General features: G+C 33.9%; 1 protein-coding gene, 1 long non-coding RNA gene and 1 pseudogene across 5 annotated transcripts; 2 read left to right on the top strand and 1 right to left on the bottom strand.

Moving 5' to 3' along the window:
* The first annotated feature begins 3,247 nt into the window (after window positions 1–3,247).
* LOC143618457 (serine acetyltransferase 1, chloroplastic-like) lies at window positions 3,248–4,260 on the top strand. The gene has a single exon (XM_077090670.1). It carries the CDS (start codon window positions 3,366–3,368, stop codon window positions 4,155–4,157), a length of 792 nt encoding a protein of 263 aa, XP_076946785.1. The 5' UTR covers window positions 3,248–3,365; the 3' UTR covers window positions 4,158–4,260.
* A 390-nt stretch (window positions 4,261–4,650) lies between these two features.
* LOC143618458 (cytochrome P450 71D11 pseudogene) lies at window positions 4,651–6,054 on the top strand (annotated as a pseudogene).
* A 2,028-nt stretch (window positions 6,055–8,082) lies between these two features.
* On the bottom strand, window positions 8,083–9,964 carry LOC143618459 (uncharacterized). 4 transcript variants are annotated; one of them, XR_013151012.1, is made up of 5 exons: window positions 9,893–9,964; window positions 9,758–9,814; window positions 8,822–9,342; window positions 8,539–8,622; window positions 8,083–8,455 (listed from the first exon to the last, which is right to left on the bottom strand). It is a non-coding gene; the product is annotated as an uncharacterized LOC143618459 (long non-coding RNA). The 4 variants fall into 4 exon arrangements; XR_013151011.1 differs by having other exon boundaries at window positions 8,822–9,814; XR_013151013.1 differs by lacking the exon at window positions 9,758–9,814 and having other exon boundaries at window positions 9,893–9,953.
* Window positions 9,965–21,357: the final 11,393 nt, after the last annotated feature.

Raw genomic sequence — 21,357 nt, 5'->3', positions numbered from 1 at the left:
TCATATATGCGAGTCAGGTCGTTTGAAGTAGGAATCCTCAGATAACGACGAGAGTATAATTGTATTATCCCTATACAAATAAATTATTAAACAATATTTATATTAAAAACAATAGTTAATACAAACAATTTAAATATTACCGATGCAAAAAATTCTCCAACGCATCTCTCGTTGTTTTCTCAGCCATCTTTAAATACTCATCATTGATATCGGATCGTGTTGCCGTATGCGAGGATGCGTATAGCCGAAGTACACTTTTGGATGGCGGAGAATCCTAAATATCCTCTTGCATCGGGTTTCTGTTGAAAATACTCATACTCCCCGCTCCATATCTCCAACGTGCGCAAAAATAAACACTTGGACATCCGAAAACGACGTCGAAACATAGCGTCGTTAAATGTAGGTGTGTCGTCGAAGTAGTCCTTCATCAAACGAGCGTTCGCTTGCGTACGATCCCGAAGGATATATGACCGTCTACGTGGTGCCGTAGATGGAGCAGAGCCGGACACCATGTTATTGACGACGGCCCGAACCGCATTCGTGACCTCTAAATGCTCTTCCGCCACTTGTCGGTGAATCTGATGAATTCTTCAATTCTCGTTTATTAATTGATCCAAAATCTCGGCAGAGTTCGTGGAATCCGGGGAACTCATTGAGTTTGAAGAATTATGAAAATAATAAAAATGATTGGTATTTTTATGTTTGTGTTTATGTATGATAAGGTGAAAATGGTTAGATAAAGTTTGATATATATATTAAGTTTTTAAATTAAATTTTTTTTATACATAGCCGTTACCCAACGGCATTATTATTATTATATTATTTTCTTTCCATCTTCGCAGGCGACAAATATATCCTGCCCTCGCCCCTTTTCGCCCAATTATCGCCGGGGATGGGGGTGTTCCTCCAAAAAATCTCCCCAAAATTGCCCCTTTTCTTGCCCACTTACGTTTAGCCTAGAAGACATGGGACGGTGGTAACCGTGATGGTGTCTTCCTTCTATTTTTAGTGATGGGGCTTCTCTATAAGCTACATGTATATAGTAAGGCTTATAGAGGTATTTAGGAGTACGGAAGTATGTTTTAAAAAAAAACTAAATACTTTATTAAAGTGGATTAAGAATATTGATAACAAATAAATTAAATTATAGTAATCAAACAGTTCAAATAAATAAATACAATAATGAAACTAAAAAATCCTTGTTTTCCCACGTCAACCAACAAAGTCACAAATTCCTGTTTGAAGGTTGAAACTAACATACAGATAAAGCTAGCTAGGTCATACAAACGACTATACTAAGTTCAAAAATTATTTTTTATACACTCAATAATATTACATGTGATACATGCATTTCCACGATTTTCATACGTCTTTTCTAAAAGGTCAAATATGATGACATTTTATATTATTGGTGTTTTATATTAACCTATAAGACATCTTTCATCATTTTTATAATTTCATACAAAAAAGTAATCAACAAATATAATTAAGTGTTAACTCGTTGGAATTATAATGAATTTTTTGGGAAGATGTTAACTACAAGTTATTTTACACGTGATGATCTCTGGGTCAAAATGCAGATTATGCAGAAACTTTCACAAGGAAAAGGTTTAAAGTGAAAAGAAGAGAAAGGAAGAAGAGTTTGGGCCTAAATTAGGGAGAAACAAAAGGAAAATAAGAAAATAAGAGAGAAATAAGGAATGAAAGGAAATAAAGCCTTTCTCTTCTCTCCTTCAGGAATAGAACGTTAAACTTGTTTCATTCGTCCCTGTTAGAAAAGAGAAGAAAATTCCTTTACATCAACTAAAGAACGCTAAAAAAATATATTAAATGGATTAGAAATATTAGATAATTGTTTTGTCGGTAGATTCAATTAAGAATGTTTTATTCAAGGCGTATAATCCGATCTCCTTCATTTTTGTGAATTGGAATAGCTGGGTTCCGATAAAAACCAACGTCATTGCATAGAAAGTCGAAATGTATAGGATCCGGACTCTCAACGGTCTCGCTAAAGAAATGTTAATGTGGACCCTGTAGTTTGTAAGTTTTGCAGTGAAGGATAATAACCTCTTCTAATTGCGTGTCATTTTGCCACGTTAATTTGGCAATTAACAAGTACTTGGTGTCACATGTTTCCTATTTTTGCTTTCTCGGTTCGTGATCTCCTTAAGATCCACGAGTCTAGCAGCCTTAGTACTCAGATGAAGAAGGCGCCTAATGGGATTATCCTTACAGTTTGTTGGTATATTTGAAAGTCTATAAATAAAGCTACGTTGAAAACAAATTGGATAATTAATATTTATTTGTCTTGTTTGGTTAACTTATAAAAATAAAATGAATTATTACTTTATGTTGCTTGTTAGTAAAAAACACATTAATGAAATAAGAATGCTAAATACACTCCTATCTCAAAATATAAAAAAATATTACTGGAAAAAATGGTGATTGTGATGGTGGGTGGGTGGGGGGGGGGGTGGCAACGATGATGGTTGTGGCGGCGGGGACGACAGTGGTGGTTGAGTAGCGACAATGGTGGTGGCCACGACGACGACGATGATGGTAGTCATGTGATGGTGACGATGATGGTCAAGTTGTGGTGGTAGTGGTCAAGTGGTGGTTGTGTCGGCGACATCGGTGGTGGTTGTGTAGCGTTTGTAGTGGTAGTGGTGGCGTCAGTGGGGGAGATGATGGTGGCGGTTGTCAGGTGGTGTTATCTACATTTATATTTATTATTTGTTTGTTTTTTTAATAGTTTCTGTATAGTGGTTTAATGAAGGATTAAAAAAAGATTTGTCGGGATTCAATCCCATGTGACAAAAGGAACAATTTTTTGTTTTTGCATTTACACCAACAATTCCTAATTTGAAATAACAAAGATATTCACTCATATAAACCTACATACATAAAGATAAAGCAGCCAGGTCATACAATAATCAATCAATCATGGATGTCGTGGTACTCTCTCCTGCACACATCCATCCGTTCTCCAGCCGCCGCTGCTAACCACCGACAATAATCTATCTTCTCTTCTCTTCTCTTCTCTTCTCTCCCATGTACAACATCTTCCCCATAACCCCAACCTTAATCTCCCCGAATCAACCTCGTACCATGTCTCTCCACTTCCTTAAACTATCACCACTCCAACATTCATTCTCTCCCAAAAAACCAGACACAAAAAACCAGACACAAACATTGTTGTCTGCATCCACAGTTCAGAAACACAAACCCTCGAAAATAACCCCAAACCCAATTTATTCCGACCCGATTACCCGGATCCATTTTCCCACAAACCCATTTCAAATTCTCCCATAATCAACGAACCAATCCATGAATACGATCAAGATGAAGATGATCTATGGCTGACGATGAGACACGAAGCTCTATCCGACGTTAGTCAAGAACCCATATTATCAAATTATTATTACACCGCAATCTTGTCTCATAATATTATTGAAAGCGCCTTAGCGGGTCATTTATCTGGTAAACTCGGTGACTCATCTTTACCAAGTGCGACCCTATACGAGCTTATCATGGACGTGCTCACACAGGATCAAGAAATTCTCACAGATGTTAAATATGACTTAAAAGCAGTAAAAGAAAGAGACCCTGCTTGTATAAGTTACGTCCAGTGTTTTCTAAACTTCAAAGGGTTTTTAGCGTGCCAAGCGCATCGAATAGTGCATAAGTTATGGTCGAAGGATCGGAAGGTTATCGCGCTAATTATTCAAAACCGGGTTTCGGAGGTGTTCGCGTTGGATATTCACCCGGGAGCGAAGATTGGTAGAGGGGTGATGTTGGATCACGCGACGGGGTTGGTGATTGGGGAGACTGCGGTGATTGGGAACAATGTGTCGATTTTGCATAATGTGACGTTGGGTGGGACCGGGAAGATGAGTGGGGACCGGCATCCGAAGATTGGGGATGGGGTTTTGATCGGGGCGGGGACGTGTGTTTTGGGGAATGTGAGGATTGGGGAGGGGGCGAAGATAGGAGCGGGGTCGGTGGTGTTGAGGGACGTGCCGCCTAGGACGACTGCGGTTGGGAACCCGGCTAAGTTGATTGGCGGGAAGGAGAATCCAATTAGGCTTGATAAGATTCCGGGTCTTACTATGGATCATACTTTGCATATTAGTGAGTGGTCTGATTATGTTATTTGAATAATTGGATTGTTTGTTTGAGAGGTTGAATGTATACAGTATACCTATGTGAACATTCATTATATCAGCTGATTTGATGCAGAATATGATGAATAAAAGAAGATTTGTGGTCAAGTTTGCATATTAGTGAGTGGTCTGATTATGTTATTTGAATAATTGGATTGTTTGTTTGAGAGGTTGAATGTATACAGTATACCTATGTGAACATTCATTATATCAGCTGATTTGATGCAGAATATGATGAATAAAAGAAGATTTGTGGTCAAGTTTGAGTTTTTATATATTGTGATATTCTATTGGAAAGTTGAATGCTTAATCATATTGGTTCTCAAAGGCACCTCTTGTTGCTAGTTGAGTTGTATGTTTATTATTATAGAATTATATATTATTTTTTGTGAGATTGTTGCTGCATGTTCTTTAATATTTGCTAGGTCAATTGGCATACATGAAACTCACAGGTAACAGTTTGTTACATTATCCATATGTCATCTTTCACCATAGTTATTTTCTTGGTTTTTAGTGTTGATATTGACACGCGCAAAGGCATCTTACGCCTGCGTTTTTTGTTGTTTTTGAGGCATATACATTGTGTTAATCACTAGCCTTTGAAACAAATTTGTCCACTTTGATAACATCAAATTGTTCATAACATATAATGAAGATAGTTATTCATGTTTTGAGGAATAATATCATCTATGGAGTTCAATTTCCCCTTGTTTCAAATCATTTTCACGTTCATCCTCATATTACTAACAATCAAAATCTTGAATGGATCCAAGAATCATTCAAACTGTTCGACTCCCAATCTACTTCCCGGACCAAGAAAGCTGCCCATAATAGGAAACATTCTCAATGTTGTGGGCCTGCTTCCACATCACACTTTAGGGAAGTTAGCAAAGAAATACGGACCGTTGATGCACCTACAACTCGGAGAGAATTCAACCATCATCGCCTCAACAGCAGAAGCTGCAAAAGAGGTTATGAAAACTCATGATATAAACTTTGCTAACCGCCCATTTCTTCTTGCTGCTTATATCATAGCTTATAAATCCACAAACATCATGTTTTCACCATATGGAGATTATTGGAGACAACTTAGAAAGATTTGCAATACGGACCTTTTAAGTTCAAAGCACGTGCAATCGCTTAGACCTATAAGAGAACAAGAGGTTTCTAATCTTATTCACACAATCTTCAAACAATCGGGGTCGGTTATCAACCTAAGTGAACTTATTTATGCATTAACATATGGGATTACTACAAGATCAGTTTTTGGGAAGAGCTGAAGCATCAAGAAGCACTGATATCACTCATTGATGAGGCTATAGGTTTATCTGGTGGATTTGCACTTACTGATCTTTATCCTTCTTCTAAACTTGTCTCCTTTTTTAGTGGGCTTAGGCCCAAACTTGAAAAGATTCATCAGAAACTTGATAATATGTTTGATGACATCATTCAAGAACATAAAACAGATGAAAATGGAAAACAGAGAGAAATGTGAAATCAATGGATATGATATCCCAATAAAAACCAAAGTGGTTGTGAATGTGTGGGCCATAGGAAGAGACCCAAAATATTGGAAAAACCCTCAAGTATTTGATCCAGAAAGATTTGTTAATAGATTATAGAGGACTTGATTTTGAGTATATACCATTTGGGGCTGGTAGGAGAATATGTCCTGGTATATCATTTGGATTGGCTAATCTTGAGCTGCCACTTGCCTCTTTGCTTTATCATTTTGATTGGAAACTAGCAGATGAAAGCATGAAGAATGAAGATCTTGATATGAGTGAGTCTTTTGGTGTAACTGTTAAGAGGAAAAGTGTGCTCAAACTTGTGCCAATTGTTGTTCATCCTCCTACTTAAGAGTGAAGTTGTGTAATTAGTGTAAGGTGATTAAGTTTAGTTAAGAGGTAATGTGTGGAATGTGGATTTTCTTTTGTTGGTTAAAGTTGTGATTTGTTAAAATGAATAACCAGTTTTTATTGTGTAAAATAAAAAGAACGATAGAATGTATGTATCTATTATCAAAGTATTAAACATGTGATAATTTGTTTCAACTATAATGATTTCATAACATATTATTTTGTTGAAATGTTTGTTTGTGCGTATGAGTTATGAACGATAAATAGACAAAATGGCAATGCGTACGCTGATGGGCTTGTAATTGGGGCATGTACGTGGGCTAGTAGCCGTTGGAGCCGAGAAGACTAGACTGGGTCAGGCCCAGATTGGTTTAGTGATGGCCCAGCCCGTGCATTTGTGATAGCCTGCATCTTTCATTTGTTGATAAGGCTGGTCGCTATGGGGCGGGGTTGGGATGGTTTTTGGGGCGTGGTGGGGCGCGGTCCAACCAAGGGCGCCGATGGTTTAGGCGATGCAACGGCCGGCGCGGTTAAGGATTTTTGGTGGGCCCCCTTTCAGCAGCTCTCTCCATCTCTCTCACACACATACATACATATGCATATATATATATACTAGCTTTTAGCCCCCCGTATTACGGGGGTTTATTTAGGTTTATGTTTTTAATCATTTTGCCATTTTATTTGTAATGATTTGTATTATTTTTAATGAAGTTTTGTTTTAATTTAATACGTATATATTATTTTGTTATGTTTATTATATTTTTTAATATTTGAGCTCTTTCAATTGAGGTGAGTAAGTTTATAGTAGAGTTTACAATAAATATTCATTGAGATTTCAAAGACGAATTCAAAAGCTATGTTATTCTCATGATGGTACAACAGTTTTAGCAATACATTACTTAAAGATACTCAAATTTCTTAGGTTTTGTTTCTCTTTTATTGTTATAATTATAAGCTTAACCATGAAACTCATTCTCACTACCGACAAAACTTGTAACCAAGTTTTAAAAATGTTAAATGTGCAAAGACATTTGATGTGAAAAGATTACCATTTTCAAGCATCTCAGTTGCACCCTCTAGAACAAATTACAAAGTACAAGTTAGTTTTTGACTTAAAAGAATTTGTAAACCATAAACAATTAAACTAATTAAAGAGCATGCCTACCTATGTGGTACGTGAGTTTTCCTTATAATTGTAGATGCTGTAGTTACTTTCTACATATATTCAAATGTGCATCTTAGAATTTATATCAACTTTAATTTTTTCCTATAAACTTATAAAGAATCCATAAAAAATCCTCATAACATATCTCTAAATTATAACAATTTGATCATATATATAGTTTTTACTATGTGTATCGTGTTCTCTTACACAAATTTGAATATTATAATATATGAATATGGCTAATATTACAAGGGCTTCAACAAAGTCTTTTAATTGACTTAAAATGGGGAAAATGTATTAGAAACATATTCTATTTGCTCAGTATTTTTACATCCCTTGCTACAATAAATGTATTAAAATGTTTATTTGAGATAAAACCACAACCCATTTCGCAACCTCTATACAATTGCTTACAACTGGAAACACTCAAACAGGGTATCATTATGCCCAACTAAGCATCCAAAACCTGCATAATTGCCAAATCTAGCATTAGATGCCGGTAAACCTTTTCGGTTATAGATAATAGATATGTTAGAAAATTACAAAACTAAAAAATAATTATGAGACATATACGCATAAGCATGTGGTTTAGGTTTCTACAACGGATCCAAAAAGATTATAATTACCAAAAACGAACACCCATATAAACATATTATTTTCACAAAATAGACGTTGAATGACCTTTGACCCGTTTGACCCTATCTTTTAAAGGTAAGTCTAAAATTCTTAAGTTTAACCTGCTTGTCCAAGCATTGCTCAGCTAAAGATTAAAACTAATCCACATGTAGTTGAAGATTAAAAAAAAAAATACTGTACAACTACCATTTGCAGCATGAAATTATTAGGATCCATTTAGCACATAAAAGTCATAACTAAAAATTAAAATCGATCAACACGTAGACAAATTCAATACGCAATACACATAGCACCGAAAGTTAAAAGCCAACGCGCACGCAGATTCAATAAATTAGACAAAGGTTAGGCTATGATTGAGGGAGCAACCAGAGAGCGCCATTATGTTTGATAGGCGGTTTAAAGTCAGTCAAGAACACATTTTGAATAGGTTCGAGCTCATGCTCCAAGTATATACTCCATTTTCCCATATTTGTTGGCCCGTATCCGTTCTCAATCTGTCACAATAAAGACTCTGTTCTCAATTTGTCCCAATAAAGACCGATTATGCTATTTGCTATAGGCGTTGACTTGACCCATTTATGCAAAGCTAGTCGATTTATATTGTAATCCATCTCTTAACAGGTGGAAAATAGCTACAAAGAAAATGGGTCAAATACGTCACACCACTATAAATTATCTTATCTTTTGAGTTTAAAGTCACAAATTTAAGACTTACCTTTTGAGTATGAACTTTTCTGGTGATACTAAAGTTATTTGGGCTTTTACAAACAACCGGAAAAGGTGGAATCACGGTCACCATCTGAAATATTGATCAAAGCATCAAAGTTCTATAAAAGTACAAATTTGTCAGCTCATTATATTTCTATAAAGTGAAAGCAGCTTGCCGATCTGTGTACTAACAAATTATAGTATAGGTTATAAAAATAAACCATTTTTTTTGCTATAGTGGGTGTGCTGATAAAATAATGTTATTATGACACATGTGAGGCATTGCTTACTTGCGACAACCACCAGTCAATAGCCCACTTTGTGGCTTGGCTGATATATGTCAAAACCTCCTAACGTCATATTTGTGGTTCTAATCTAACTTGTTGACTGAAAGCAATATGCATACCATATGTTGATACACAAATAAGAAATATTGCATTATTAAATTGATAAAATACCTGATAGTTGTGGCAAGTTAAACACAATTTGAAGCTACAGCAAAGAAAGGCAGGTGACATATTGAATATAGTATTTAGCAAGAAAAAAAGAAAAGAAAAGAAAAGGTACCTTTTTGGCATATAAAAGTTGAACCAAACACATATTCCATTGCACTCAAGTGAAAGAAAACCATAAAACATTTTCTATGCCGGTATAAACATATAAACAATGATATTAACCAAATCAAAAGTAGAGAAAACAGTATACTTAAGAAAAAAAAAACATTAGAAATCAACCTGGAGCTGCGGATCATAATCAATCATTGAAAGGGCCACTTCGGCATTCTCCTTACACACAGCTTTGATGGCTGCTCCTGTAACATTATCAAAATATAACAACACATATATTAGTTAATTTATGTTACTAATATATGCTAATAGACGGATAAGCATCACCATTAGGGTTTGCAAATCTGAATCACATGTACTAAAAAAAGTCACTTGTAATGTATCTTAGTTTACGAACCAAAGCTATTAACCTAAAAATATTAACCTCACTTAAACCAAAATTTGAAAACTAACAATTAAATAAAAAATTTATCAACTATACATGACATAATTCGGAAAGAAATTAATACCCAAATCAGTAACCACGAAAACAGAAGCTTCAAAAACTTGAATTGGGTGTAAAACCAATCTAATCAGCCGAATTGACTAAATCAAAACCCATAAAAAAGCATAGCTTAGATGAAATCGAAGTCAACGTTTTAGGGTTCGTGACCAGCTTACCAAATTGCAATTGACTGAAATTAGGGTTTTCTCTGTATGAATTCTTTCGGATTAGGGCTTGTAACTTCAGAGATTAGAAATCAGTTTTTAATAATCAATTGGCAGCCGAAAACGAATTAATAGGATGGTACTAACCTTGAATCGAAGTATGGAAACCTTGGTTTACATTGGATTGAAGGAAATTGAAAAGGGACAGGGGTGACTTGCATTTAGGGTTGGGAGGATGGTAATTAAAGTTGCATGAGATGTTATGACCCGCGTATAGGTTAAATGGGTCAAATCGGGTTAAAGCAACGAGAACCCTAAATTCAGAAATCAAGCAATCTGGTGGATCTGGAGAGGGTGGGGAGCGACGTGAGATTGACACGTAGGATTTTATGGTAAACAATTATATAGATAGTTAGATATATAGAAAAGGGTTCAAATAAAAAGAAAGAGTTTTCTAAGAATGGTAAGAACCAATAGCTTTTTGACAAGTGGCATTACAACTTATGGTGAATGAACAATTCTAATAAACTATGTCGGTTATAGTGGTGAAAGAGTAATTATAGGAAACTATGTCGGTTTTTAGTAATTTTAAATCTCAACCATTGATTAACATGATCCAATGGCTATGATTTATTCCTAGTCTTTCTAGGAAACTACTTCTTTTTAGTATAATCCTCCCCTATATATATATATATATATATATATATATATATATATATATATATATGGGCGCCCTTAACCATATCGGGGCATCTTTGGGATGGGGCTTCGAAGCTCTTGGTGCTTACGTGGCGTTGACGTGGCACGGTGGAGGGGCTTCGAAGCCCCTCACCATAGAGGACAGCCTAAAAGAGTGAACTCAAGATATTATTCCGATGATTCCTTTCGTTTTATATGTTATCACCGTCTTTTCCATTGTTCTTCGTGTTTGGTAAATTTTCTCATTATTGATTGGTTTTCTTTATATTGTTTACTAGTTTGAGGCCCGTGTATTACACGGATAATTGATAAAAAATTTGCACTTTAACCTTTAAGTGAAATATACTTAACAAAATGATCATATATTTTATGTAATTACAATTTACATTAAAATTACAGAAATTACATAACTAAGATTACACAAACATGTTACAAATGAGTAAAACAGTCTTTGTACACTACATTTATGATTGTATTGATTGGTATACATTGTTTATCACAAATCAATTCTTTAGTTCATGCATGCTTGTAACTCTTGATAATGTAACATATAGGTATGTTTATAACTCTTGATATAGCCACGTATAATTGTCCGTGTGATAAATAAGATTTTTCAACTATATACCAACCCTAGATAAATGATAATATATCCATGAACCTAACAAAAAAAATATTCATACACGTAAAATATCATACCTGTTAATTAATTAATATATACAATGTTATTTGAGATCATGTACTCATGTTTATCTCAAAAAACATGATTATCCAATAAACCAGATTACCTGAACTTTGATGATATAGTCATCCTTATAATTTTTAGAATTTGAAATTGATTGATCATGATAAATTTGGTGTCATTAATATTCAGCGTATGACAAATTATTACTTGATTTTATATATTACAATTAACAATTGTATAATCAAACCACATATAAAATCGGAAATTAAAATATAACAAAATAACTTTTTTCATTTCATATTAATGGAAAATAACAATGACATACTAATATTAGAGTCATGTTTAAATAAAAGTGATTATTCTGAGTTAGTAGAATAATAGAAGATTTTAACTTGTATACAGTAAAGGTAGTGATTGTTATTTATAAAAGTTGAAAGTATTGGATAAGAAATGTTTAGATTTTGAATACTAATACCCTGTTATTTGTTAATAGGGGAAAGTGAATCCGGTGTTGTTGGCCGTGTAAGGTTACACGCAAAACCTATCAAAACTACGTAGTTTTGATAAAAATCCAACCAAAAATTAATACAATCCCTAATTCCTACCATCTATCATGCCTGATCTCCCATCCACCATCTCCCAAGGCGTCGATGTATAGCAATTCCATTACAGTCGACTTAATTCTTAGTCCAATGGAGCACGTGACTATTGACAACTGTTCTCAAATAAAAGATAACTTTTCCAAAATTGGGTTTCTGATGGAATCAAATTGGATGATGAGGTTGGGGTTGAACACATATGGGAGCCAAAAGTAATTTTGTTTTAATTTTGCTTGCATTCATACAACAAGAACAATGTTGTCATTGACTTCCTCAAAATTAAATATAGTTTATTTCTTTTTTTTAGTTTAGATACATTTTGTTTATATCTGATTTTTTATTCCCTCGGTGCTGCTACTTCAAGATGGTGCTGTAGAAAATATATTTTGCATTATGTTCTTTTTTGTTAAGCTTGAAATATGCAGAGTATAACCATTTAAATGAAGAAATTTATGAAACAACTAGGCTGTAGCAAAAGAAGCGGTTAGAATCAAGGGGTTAAACTTCTCATGATATTGTTTTGTGTGATTTAGTTAGCTGAATTAGGGATTGAATTAATTTTGATGGGTTTTAATCGAAGCTACGTAGTTTTGATGAGTTTTGCGTCTAACCTTACACGACTAACAGCACCGTATTCACTTTCCCCTTGTTAATATTATGAAAGTTGTTGGAATATTTAATTAGTCGATATATATATATATATATATATATATATATATATATATATATATATATATTAAAGACTTACAGAAAAAAACAAAGATTTCAGATTTGTTGGAAGCATGGTAAACGACTTTTAATCGGATTTAACTATTTTTTTTAAATTAATGTGAAAATATATGTTCTGAATCATTTTGGTCTGAATTATAAAAGAAAATATTCAAAACTAAATATTGATTTTCTTATTGTGAAAATCCTTTATACTACACAATAAAATCATATAAATAAATGACATATACTTCATATAGTAAATCGGTATACATATAGATTATAAATATATAATTCAACTTCAATAATTTAATGCTAAACACCAAGATATATAATAGGTATTCTCTGTTTGCAATATTTATACAATACGTTTGGAGAAAATTAAGAAAATACACATTTTCCCGTGTTCAAATGCATATGAGAAGATTTTAAATCCAAATTTGAAACCAATCTTATATAAAATATTATGCACTGTTGCTCGAATCCCAGTTTAAAAAACAAATTGTAGTTTACCATACAAATTCAAATTCTTCGACAATAATGCACCTTTATTTGCTTTAATTTGCAATTACCTGTGACTTTAAAATTATATTCTAACAAACCTGTTATGATAAATTGATGAAACAATAGCAAGTCCAATAGCGGCTTCAGCAGCTGCAATAACTATAACAAAAATAGAAAAAATGGATCCTTTTAGTTGACGACTATAAAAAAAATCAGAGAATGTTACAAAATTGAGATTAATCGCATTTAATATAAGTTCAAGACACATAAGAGCTGTAACATCCTACTTTTGGTTACAATAATAAAATAAATTTCGTTATTTTATAGTGGGTCGTTATCGGTTTAGATAAATAGAATACGAGTTGGGCTAGTGTTGGGTAAATGAATATGGGTTATGGACTTGGGTTAGGAAAGAAGAAGGAAAAGACCATGGGCTTTAAGCCCATGATCCATAAATATATAAACCATAATCACCCATTAATCATTCATTTCACATACATTTCATACACCACCAAAACACACACTTAAGCCTTCTCTCTAGTTCTCTCTTATCTTAGCCGAAACCAAGGAAGAAAACCGATCCCGACCCAAGGTAATACTAGTATGATGTTTTATTAACTTAAACTCGTTATATTTAGTTACGAAACAACAAGCCGACACCGTTACATCGTTAAAGTCACGAGATTCGGGTGGAATCGGGTATAAACCGAACCTAAGATGAGCTTAGGGGTCACCCTAGCTCAGATCTGGATCAAACGGGATGAAAAACGGTGGAAAAACGAGTAAGATCTCGTTTTTCCGACAAAATCGCGTCTTTCCTGCGATGATGGCGCCGGAAAGGCGGCGTTGGAAAAGTGTGTACGAGGATGTCAGGAATGTCAGGGAATGTTCTGACCTAACCCTAGTTCGCTATGGGAACCTAACGAATTGGAAGGTGATTCGCTTGTTGATTCGCATAAGGGAGCGCAACGAACTAGCTCTAGTTCGTCTCCGATTCGTTAGGGGTAAAGGGTAACGAATTACCCTTGATTCATGATGGACCAGTTCGTTAGAAGAGATAACGAATTAGATGGACTAATTCGTTATAACTGGTTCGCTATGGAACTGATTCGTTAAGGAGTCCAGTTCGTTAAAGGGTCCAATTCGTCATAAGGACCAGTTCGTTATAATGCTTAATTCGTTACAAAGCCAGATTCGTTATAATAGTTAATTCGCTATGAACTCCCATTCGTTAAGGACTGAATAACGAATTAGAACTTTGAAAGAATGACAGAACAGTCCCTAGACTTAGAAAAATAATGAATTAATTACAATTAAGCCCTTGAACTTTTGAGTTAGCGAATTAAATAATAATTTAAAATCCTAATGGAAAATGTGTTACGATAGTTAATGTAAATAAAATCCTAAGCTCGACCCCAGCCAGGGGCTCTGCCCCTTGGACCCTGCTAGGGGCTGCCGCCCCTAGACCCCGCTTCCAGGGGCGCTGCCCCCAGACCCCCGTTCTCTGAGGGTAATAATTAGATTAGAAACGCGAGATGAGTAGTGATAGTTAATTGATGCATTCAATTATTATACAGTTAGCCGTGCCCAACTGAAGAAGGGAATAACAATTAACGGTGAACGTAACCGACTTCAGGTGAGTTTCTAGCCCAATTCCTTGTTACGTTTTCGGGGCTGTGTGCATACTCGATGTGATTAGTTAATACACTTATCCTAAGTGATAAGTGTATGCCATATATGTATTATGTGAAATGTATGAATGGTTTCTTGCCGGTACATGAACGATCTTCGGAATTGCATGTACTGCCAGGAAATGGATGATGTTACATGTATGTTGTAATATGAAGAATGAATGATGTATGTATGTGCCAAACTTACGATTATGTATATAGAAAGTATGTTAAGGAGGTATGGAAGAAAGGGTACCGGACCCTAATAATATCCGAGGATGGAGGGTACCGGACCCTAATAATATCCGAGGATGGAGGGTACCGGACCCTAATAATATCCGAGGTATGTAGGGTGAATGCTCTTTATAACGTAAGGTTAGTTATGATTGCGTATGATGATTGATGGACAGGTTAAGTATGTAATGCGTACCCTCGGGCACGTATATGTGTATGTAAAGTAAGTGTGTGATTAACTAGAACTCACTCAGCGTAGCTGACTTTTAGTATGCACACAGGCAAATAGGTTGAAGCAGCTCGCGTGATTAAAGACACATGGCATGGAATCGAAGAGACTGGCATCTCGAAGAAATGTTGTGATGTTTTAAAGACTTTGTTTTGTTTTAAATGACTATGAATGTTTTTATAAGACAAGATTTGAAGATTATGTAATATATTATGGTTGAAGTTTTAATGTTCCGCGAATGTTTTAATTAACTCTGATATTAAGAACCGTGTTTATGAGTAAATCCAACACCAAAGTAGGGCTACCGGTAACGGGGCCTTACAAGAGCCCTAACCATATTTCGACTTGTAATCAATCCATATAAACTAATAGCAAATAAATAAGCACTCAAAAAAAGTACATGTTCCAATTTTAATATTTTCTTGTTTTCTTATTTCACCATTAATGTTAATGAATGAATTGATTATGATTTACATATAACAAAAACAAACTTGAATTCATATATTGACATGACTTAAAAGATAAGGACCATATATTGAAATAAGTGAAAAAAATGTGAGGAAGGTTATGATGATGACAAGTGGCAAAAATAGGTAGTCTTTTATTAGAATAGATAGATTATTGTTGTGTTGATAATCCAGTATTGTCATTTCTTGATTTGATATGTATTTTGATTTTTTTCGTGTGATCTTTGATGTTGGAAATTTATTATAAGATGAACGAATATTTTATTTATTATTTTGTGAAATTATTAATAAAACTATTAATATGGTGATTTAAAAATAAACTCATGAGTAGAGTTTTAATTATATCACTTGATGAGTTTTATTAGAGTTTATGTCTCAAATTAAGTGAGACTTTTCACTCATCCATGTCTCTTGTATAAATTTTCCTAAAGTGAAGAGATTTTTTTTTGGAACAAAAATGATGATCATCAAGAAGAAGCCTTTGTATATTTCTTTTCAAGAAATATTAGAGATTAAAAACTCTCTAAACTTCATATTTGTATTATCAAGTTCAAGCACACTAAATTATCCGGTGTAGCCTCGGGTGCGTAGCCTTTCCCGGCAGTACATACTGCTTCGGCTGTTGTACCCTGCGAAACAGACGTATTGTCTAAATAGAGACGCAGAATCTGTTTTAAAGGAATCGTGTTAAACACGTGCCTCTGCCTCAATCCTCAACATTTTGTTTTCCTTTTTGTTGTAGTCAATGGGCTTAGTCGAAGACCAAATGTGATGAAGACATAAGACAAGGATCAGTGGCGGACCCATAATTTTTGGTCAACGGAGTCCCATTTTTTCGGTGTTCAAAATTATCGGGTCGGTTGTTGTTCGGGTCAGGTTGGTACAAGAAACAAAATAAAAAACAAAATCATAATAAAACACATAATACATGATGTCATTCAAAATGAGAAAAAAAATTGTATCATAAATTCTTAAATGTGTTTGTTGCCCACATTGAGTGACTTTAAACATTTAAAACACAGAACCATTAAGGAAAAAAAAAGAAAAACAACAATTAATATTTAGTAGGTTTAAAAGAAAGGAAAAAACAGCAAAAAAAATAGTGTTTGAAGGAAAAACAGAAAAGAAAAATAGCAAAATCGAAAGGTTGTAAGGATTGAACTTGCAATCTTTCACTGGAAAAGCAAGGAAGTATCCACCAAGCCACATCAATAATAGTTATATGGGTTTCAAATACTAATTCTTATGGGGTCCTTAAAAAGATTAATATTTACAACAAAAAAGGCTTTTTAGTACGCACAAAAGCGTCATAAAATGTTATTTTATAGGACATTTCATTTAATAGGACCAAAGAGAAAAGCGTTTCATGTAAATGGGTCGTAATAAGTCTCGGAACTCAAAAAGTGTCCTGATATCCCAAATAAGATTACAAAACCAATTTTATGGTCGCATAAAATATCCATTAACAACCCAAAAAACGTTTCAATAAAAACATATTAGGACACATTTACAATGTTTTAACATGTGTTTGCCTACCTTTAATCTTTTGATACACATACAAGTGTCCTTAAAAATTAATTTATAAGACCCTTATGATGTAACATTATAGATACATTAGTACCAAGAAAAAAGTCCTGATATCCCAAATAAGATTATGAAACCAATTTTATGGTCGCATAATATATTCATTAACAACCCAAAAAACGTTCCAGTAAAAACATAATATGACATTTTTAGAATGTTTTGACATGTGCTTACCTAATTGTAAACTTTTGACACCCATACAAATATTCTTAAAAATTAATTTATAGGACCCTTATGATGGAACATTATAGTACCAAGAAAATGGTCCTAATATCACAAACAAGATTATGAAACTAAATTTTATAGTCGGATAATATGTCTATGAACAACTTAAACAACATCCTAAAAAAACATATTATGACACTTTTATAATGTTCTAACGTTTAATAGAACAAAAATTCGATGTCCTAACAAATCATATTATACAATCCTTTTTTAAACGTCCACACACACAATTTTACGATACGTTTATGGACATCTAAATATTGAAAGAAATAAAACTTCATTATATTAAATAAGCTTGTTCATAACGAAAACACTAAACATAAATAAGTTATAACATTAACCCACATAGACTCTTGTAACATTCAACAAAAAAATTAAAAGTAATAAAAGAAACAAGCACCATAAAATCTCGAGTCATCATACGTCCTCAATCCTCACGGACTACCTACAAATAAACCATCCATGTATAAGCATTAAGTTCCATGTTATTAAAATATTCGTATCACAAGTTTAACAAATACATACCGAGATGAATGGAAAAGGCCATGCGATGGATGCACAAATACAATCTTGAATTGTGGAAAATAACCCATATGGTCTCACCAACTTTTCATCTATTTTTATTGGTACTTGAACATTTACCTCACACTATTTTAGTCCAATCTCTATACCACCAACTAGCTCATTTGGGTCCACGCTCTTCACCCATCCTCTTGCTACTAGCTCAGTCGGGTTTAGAATGCTTTTGAGGAAACTCGTATTTTAAATACACAATAAGATATATTCATTTATTTAAACTCGTATTTTGTAATATAGTTCACTCATGCCATCTTTATATTTCAAGTATACAATTACATATTATTGTAGTGTATTAAGAATTTATAGTCACGTACCTTACACCTTTAACTCCCTAGGGATAGATATATTTTGTGAAATATAAATATAAAGTAAACCTTTTAGATCATGTCTTCTTTTAAAAAATGAACATATAAGAATACAAACCCTTGTTGAAAGTTGAGACCAGAGTAGACCTAGCTCCAACATTAACATCAAATTTAGGTAACCTGTATTCTGTAAATATCCAAAGCATAAGATCGTAGAGCGATAAGAAAATACAAGATTAGAAAATGTAACATGTGGAAGAAAAGATGGATGTTAAAAAATTAAGAAACTAGTCAAATACAGTTACAAAATGATTATCCACCTTCTCAAACTCTATCCTCTATCAGTGCTCACTAAAACTAACCTGAAGGTAGCAACCTAAAGATTGGATGATGCAAAATTTTAGAGGTTGCTTTCCAAAATAAGCAGTTGGCTAATGCAAATTCAATTTGCTCAGCAACTTCATTCATTGTCTGTTGTGCCAAAGACCTTGAAAGGATAAAAAGGTACATATATGGAACAATAATGTAAAGGCATGATATACATAAACAACATAAATGAGTCCAGCAGCGTTCATTCTAACATGGTCATCCTGCTAGTTTATGTGTTTTTTAGTTAAACCTGGTCCTCTTTTCATGTGTTTCAGTACAAACATTGCACATTTGATCATATTGAACACTTGACCCGTAATTGTTGTCTCCCTCTATGTGCAGCTGCAACCAAACTGGTGTTGATTTTATATCAAGTTGTTACTTTGAGATAATCTTTGATAGGGTATATCCGGAATTAAATAGCAACTGGGATTGATTTATAAGAGTAATCGGGACTGACAAGTGGCAACTGAAATAAAGACACAAAATAAGTTGTCGTTAATTACATATATGATTGGTGCCAATAGATTGTTTATGAACGTGTTCTGATGTAATTGCCACTCAATAATAAAAAAACAGCTTAATCATATGAAAAACTTTTATTCATAAACACGAACATAAAGAGCCTAAATAAGCATTTGTTTATGAATCAAAAAAGCAATCGGATACGAATCAGACATAAGTTGCATATGATCCAATTAAAAGCCACCAATATCTAAAAACTTCCATCAAACAAATCATAATGAAATGAATTTCGCCTTGATTAAATTCATAAACTTAGGCCAAATCAAGATTTAGAGCAACAAGCCCAGCTTTCTCACATTTTATCAAAAACCTAGATGATAGTGCTTAAAAATTTTGTTTTTGAGAAAGTATGTGCCTATCAAAATAAAAAAAAGATGTTTTACTGTTCGATTTAGCATGACATATATATTAGACCAGGAATGCCTTTTCTCCACCGTAGATTACTTCTTGTGTAGCCGAATCGTTGTAACTTGTAACAGCGCCTAGCTGATAAGATATGATAGTGATAGCCAATGTTTGACCTGGGTACCCACAATTCAACGAGGACTTCCCTATGAAGATTGAAGAGCAAACTGAAAGTTATATTAATTTTTGACAAAAATTATTTGTTGAATAAAAATATATAAAATTTTGACGGAATAAAAAATAATTGGATATGAAAGAAAGATAAAACTCAAAGTCAAAGGTATATACACTTTCTTCTGCTTTTTTTCCTTTTCTTTTTTTTTAACAGCCAACAAACACAAAATGTCGTATTCTATACGGGTAACCAAATGGCTAAAGATCACTGCTAGCTGGCCCAACCCAGCCGTACAAAGCTCTTTAGCTCCTTCAAGTTATCTCCAGATCAGGTGAAAACTCACCCGCCCGAAGGCCCACTGGTGGTAAAACCCGGTTGCCCCAAGATCGAACCGGAGATCACAAAAATCCCAGTTTTCTTTCACTGAGTCACTCATGTCCCCCAAAATATTGTAGGTGTGAATTGATCTTTGGTCTCCATTAAAAAAAATCTTAAACTCCCTATTTTGCTTATTTAGTTAAAAAATTTATTGTTAATAATTTAAAACATTATTTATTTAATAGACCAATCCATCATTTGTGGTTTAGTGGTAGACAGGCTTCAGTTCTCTAGTGGAGACTAAAGTTTGTTTTCTACTTGTGTCCATTTTGGTATATTATGACAATTAATGATTTGAGCTAAGCGTTGTGACGTTGTTACGTCAAATCCCAAGTACATCCGGGTTTTAATCAAACCATGTGTTACGTCGAAGAGTTCTGCTTTATAACAACACGACTGTCAAGTGACAGTTGACTGTATGGTTTCTCGGAGGAAAGCCCAAGCCAAACTCTAAGTCAGCGTGAGCCCGGTTAAACCAACATAGTCTAGCTAAGGTGGGGGCAATGAGGGTTTTCAATTTTGGAAAGTACGGTTGCTTAAAACATAAAAGAAATTCTCCATTATAATTATAATTATATATATATATATATAATTCCTACTAAATTAAAAGAAATGTAAAAAAAATAGCTAGTATTTTACGTGTTCAAGATGATCAGGCATTAACAATAACTGAAAACTCTCGTTGTGTTATTAATGCTACGCTACCACTACTATTTTTTAATTTTCATTGGAACGAGAGTGAATATAACTTTCTATTTATTTCTTCAACTTACAGAATGTTTGAGATTAATTTTAAGTTTTTGATACTCTTAAAATGGTAAAACATAATAAGCCCACTAATTACAATTGTAAAGGTCGGTTGCCTTAATTGGTGTGTTTATTTGTTTGTAACTTTCTTACCTTCATTTTTGTTTACCAGGTGTCAGTAGGCAATTGCTATCAATCGACGACGACATTCATCAGGCGGTTAACCTAATTTTTCATAAGGTTTGTTTTTCTTCTTTGATACTGTTCAATTAATTCCTGTTTTTGAGAAATCAGGGTTAGCTTTGCGAAATTGGGGGTTTTTTGTTAGTTGAAGTTGTTAAATTTTTCTTAAAGCTTCGGCTAATGTCTCAATTATATTTTCAAAAAGTATTTAACCCTAACATTTTTGGATGATAAAGGCTATGATCTGAGCCTATTTCTTAAAATGCTTTGACAAGTGATTGGTTGCTTATGTTTGAAATTGATACTTAATGCCTGTTTCATCTTTTGTTTTACAGGCTGAAGTGTTTGGTATACTAGGGCGGTTTTTGCTATTTTGAGCTTAGGTAATGGATTACTTTTCTATGT

Source organism: Bidens hawaiensis, unplaced genomic scaffold, assembly GCF_021521415.1.
Source record: "Bidens hawaiensis isolate Kalapana, Puna unplaced genomic scaffold, B.hawaiensis_p1.1 tig00076825_1, whole genome shotgun sequence".
Taxonomy (NCBI): domain Eukaryota; kingdom Viridiplantae; phylum Streptophyta; class Magnoliopsida; order Asterales; family Asteraceae; genus Bidens; species Bidens hawaiensis.
The sequence above is the reverse complement of the archived record's forward strand: the minus strand, read 5'-3'. Positions and strand labels throughout refer to the sequence as shown.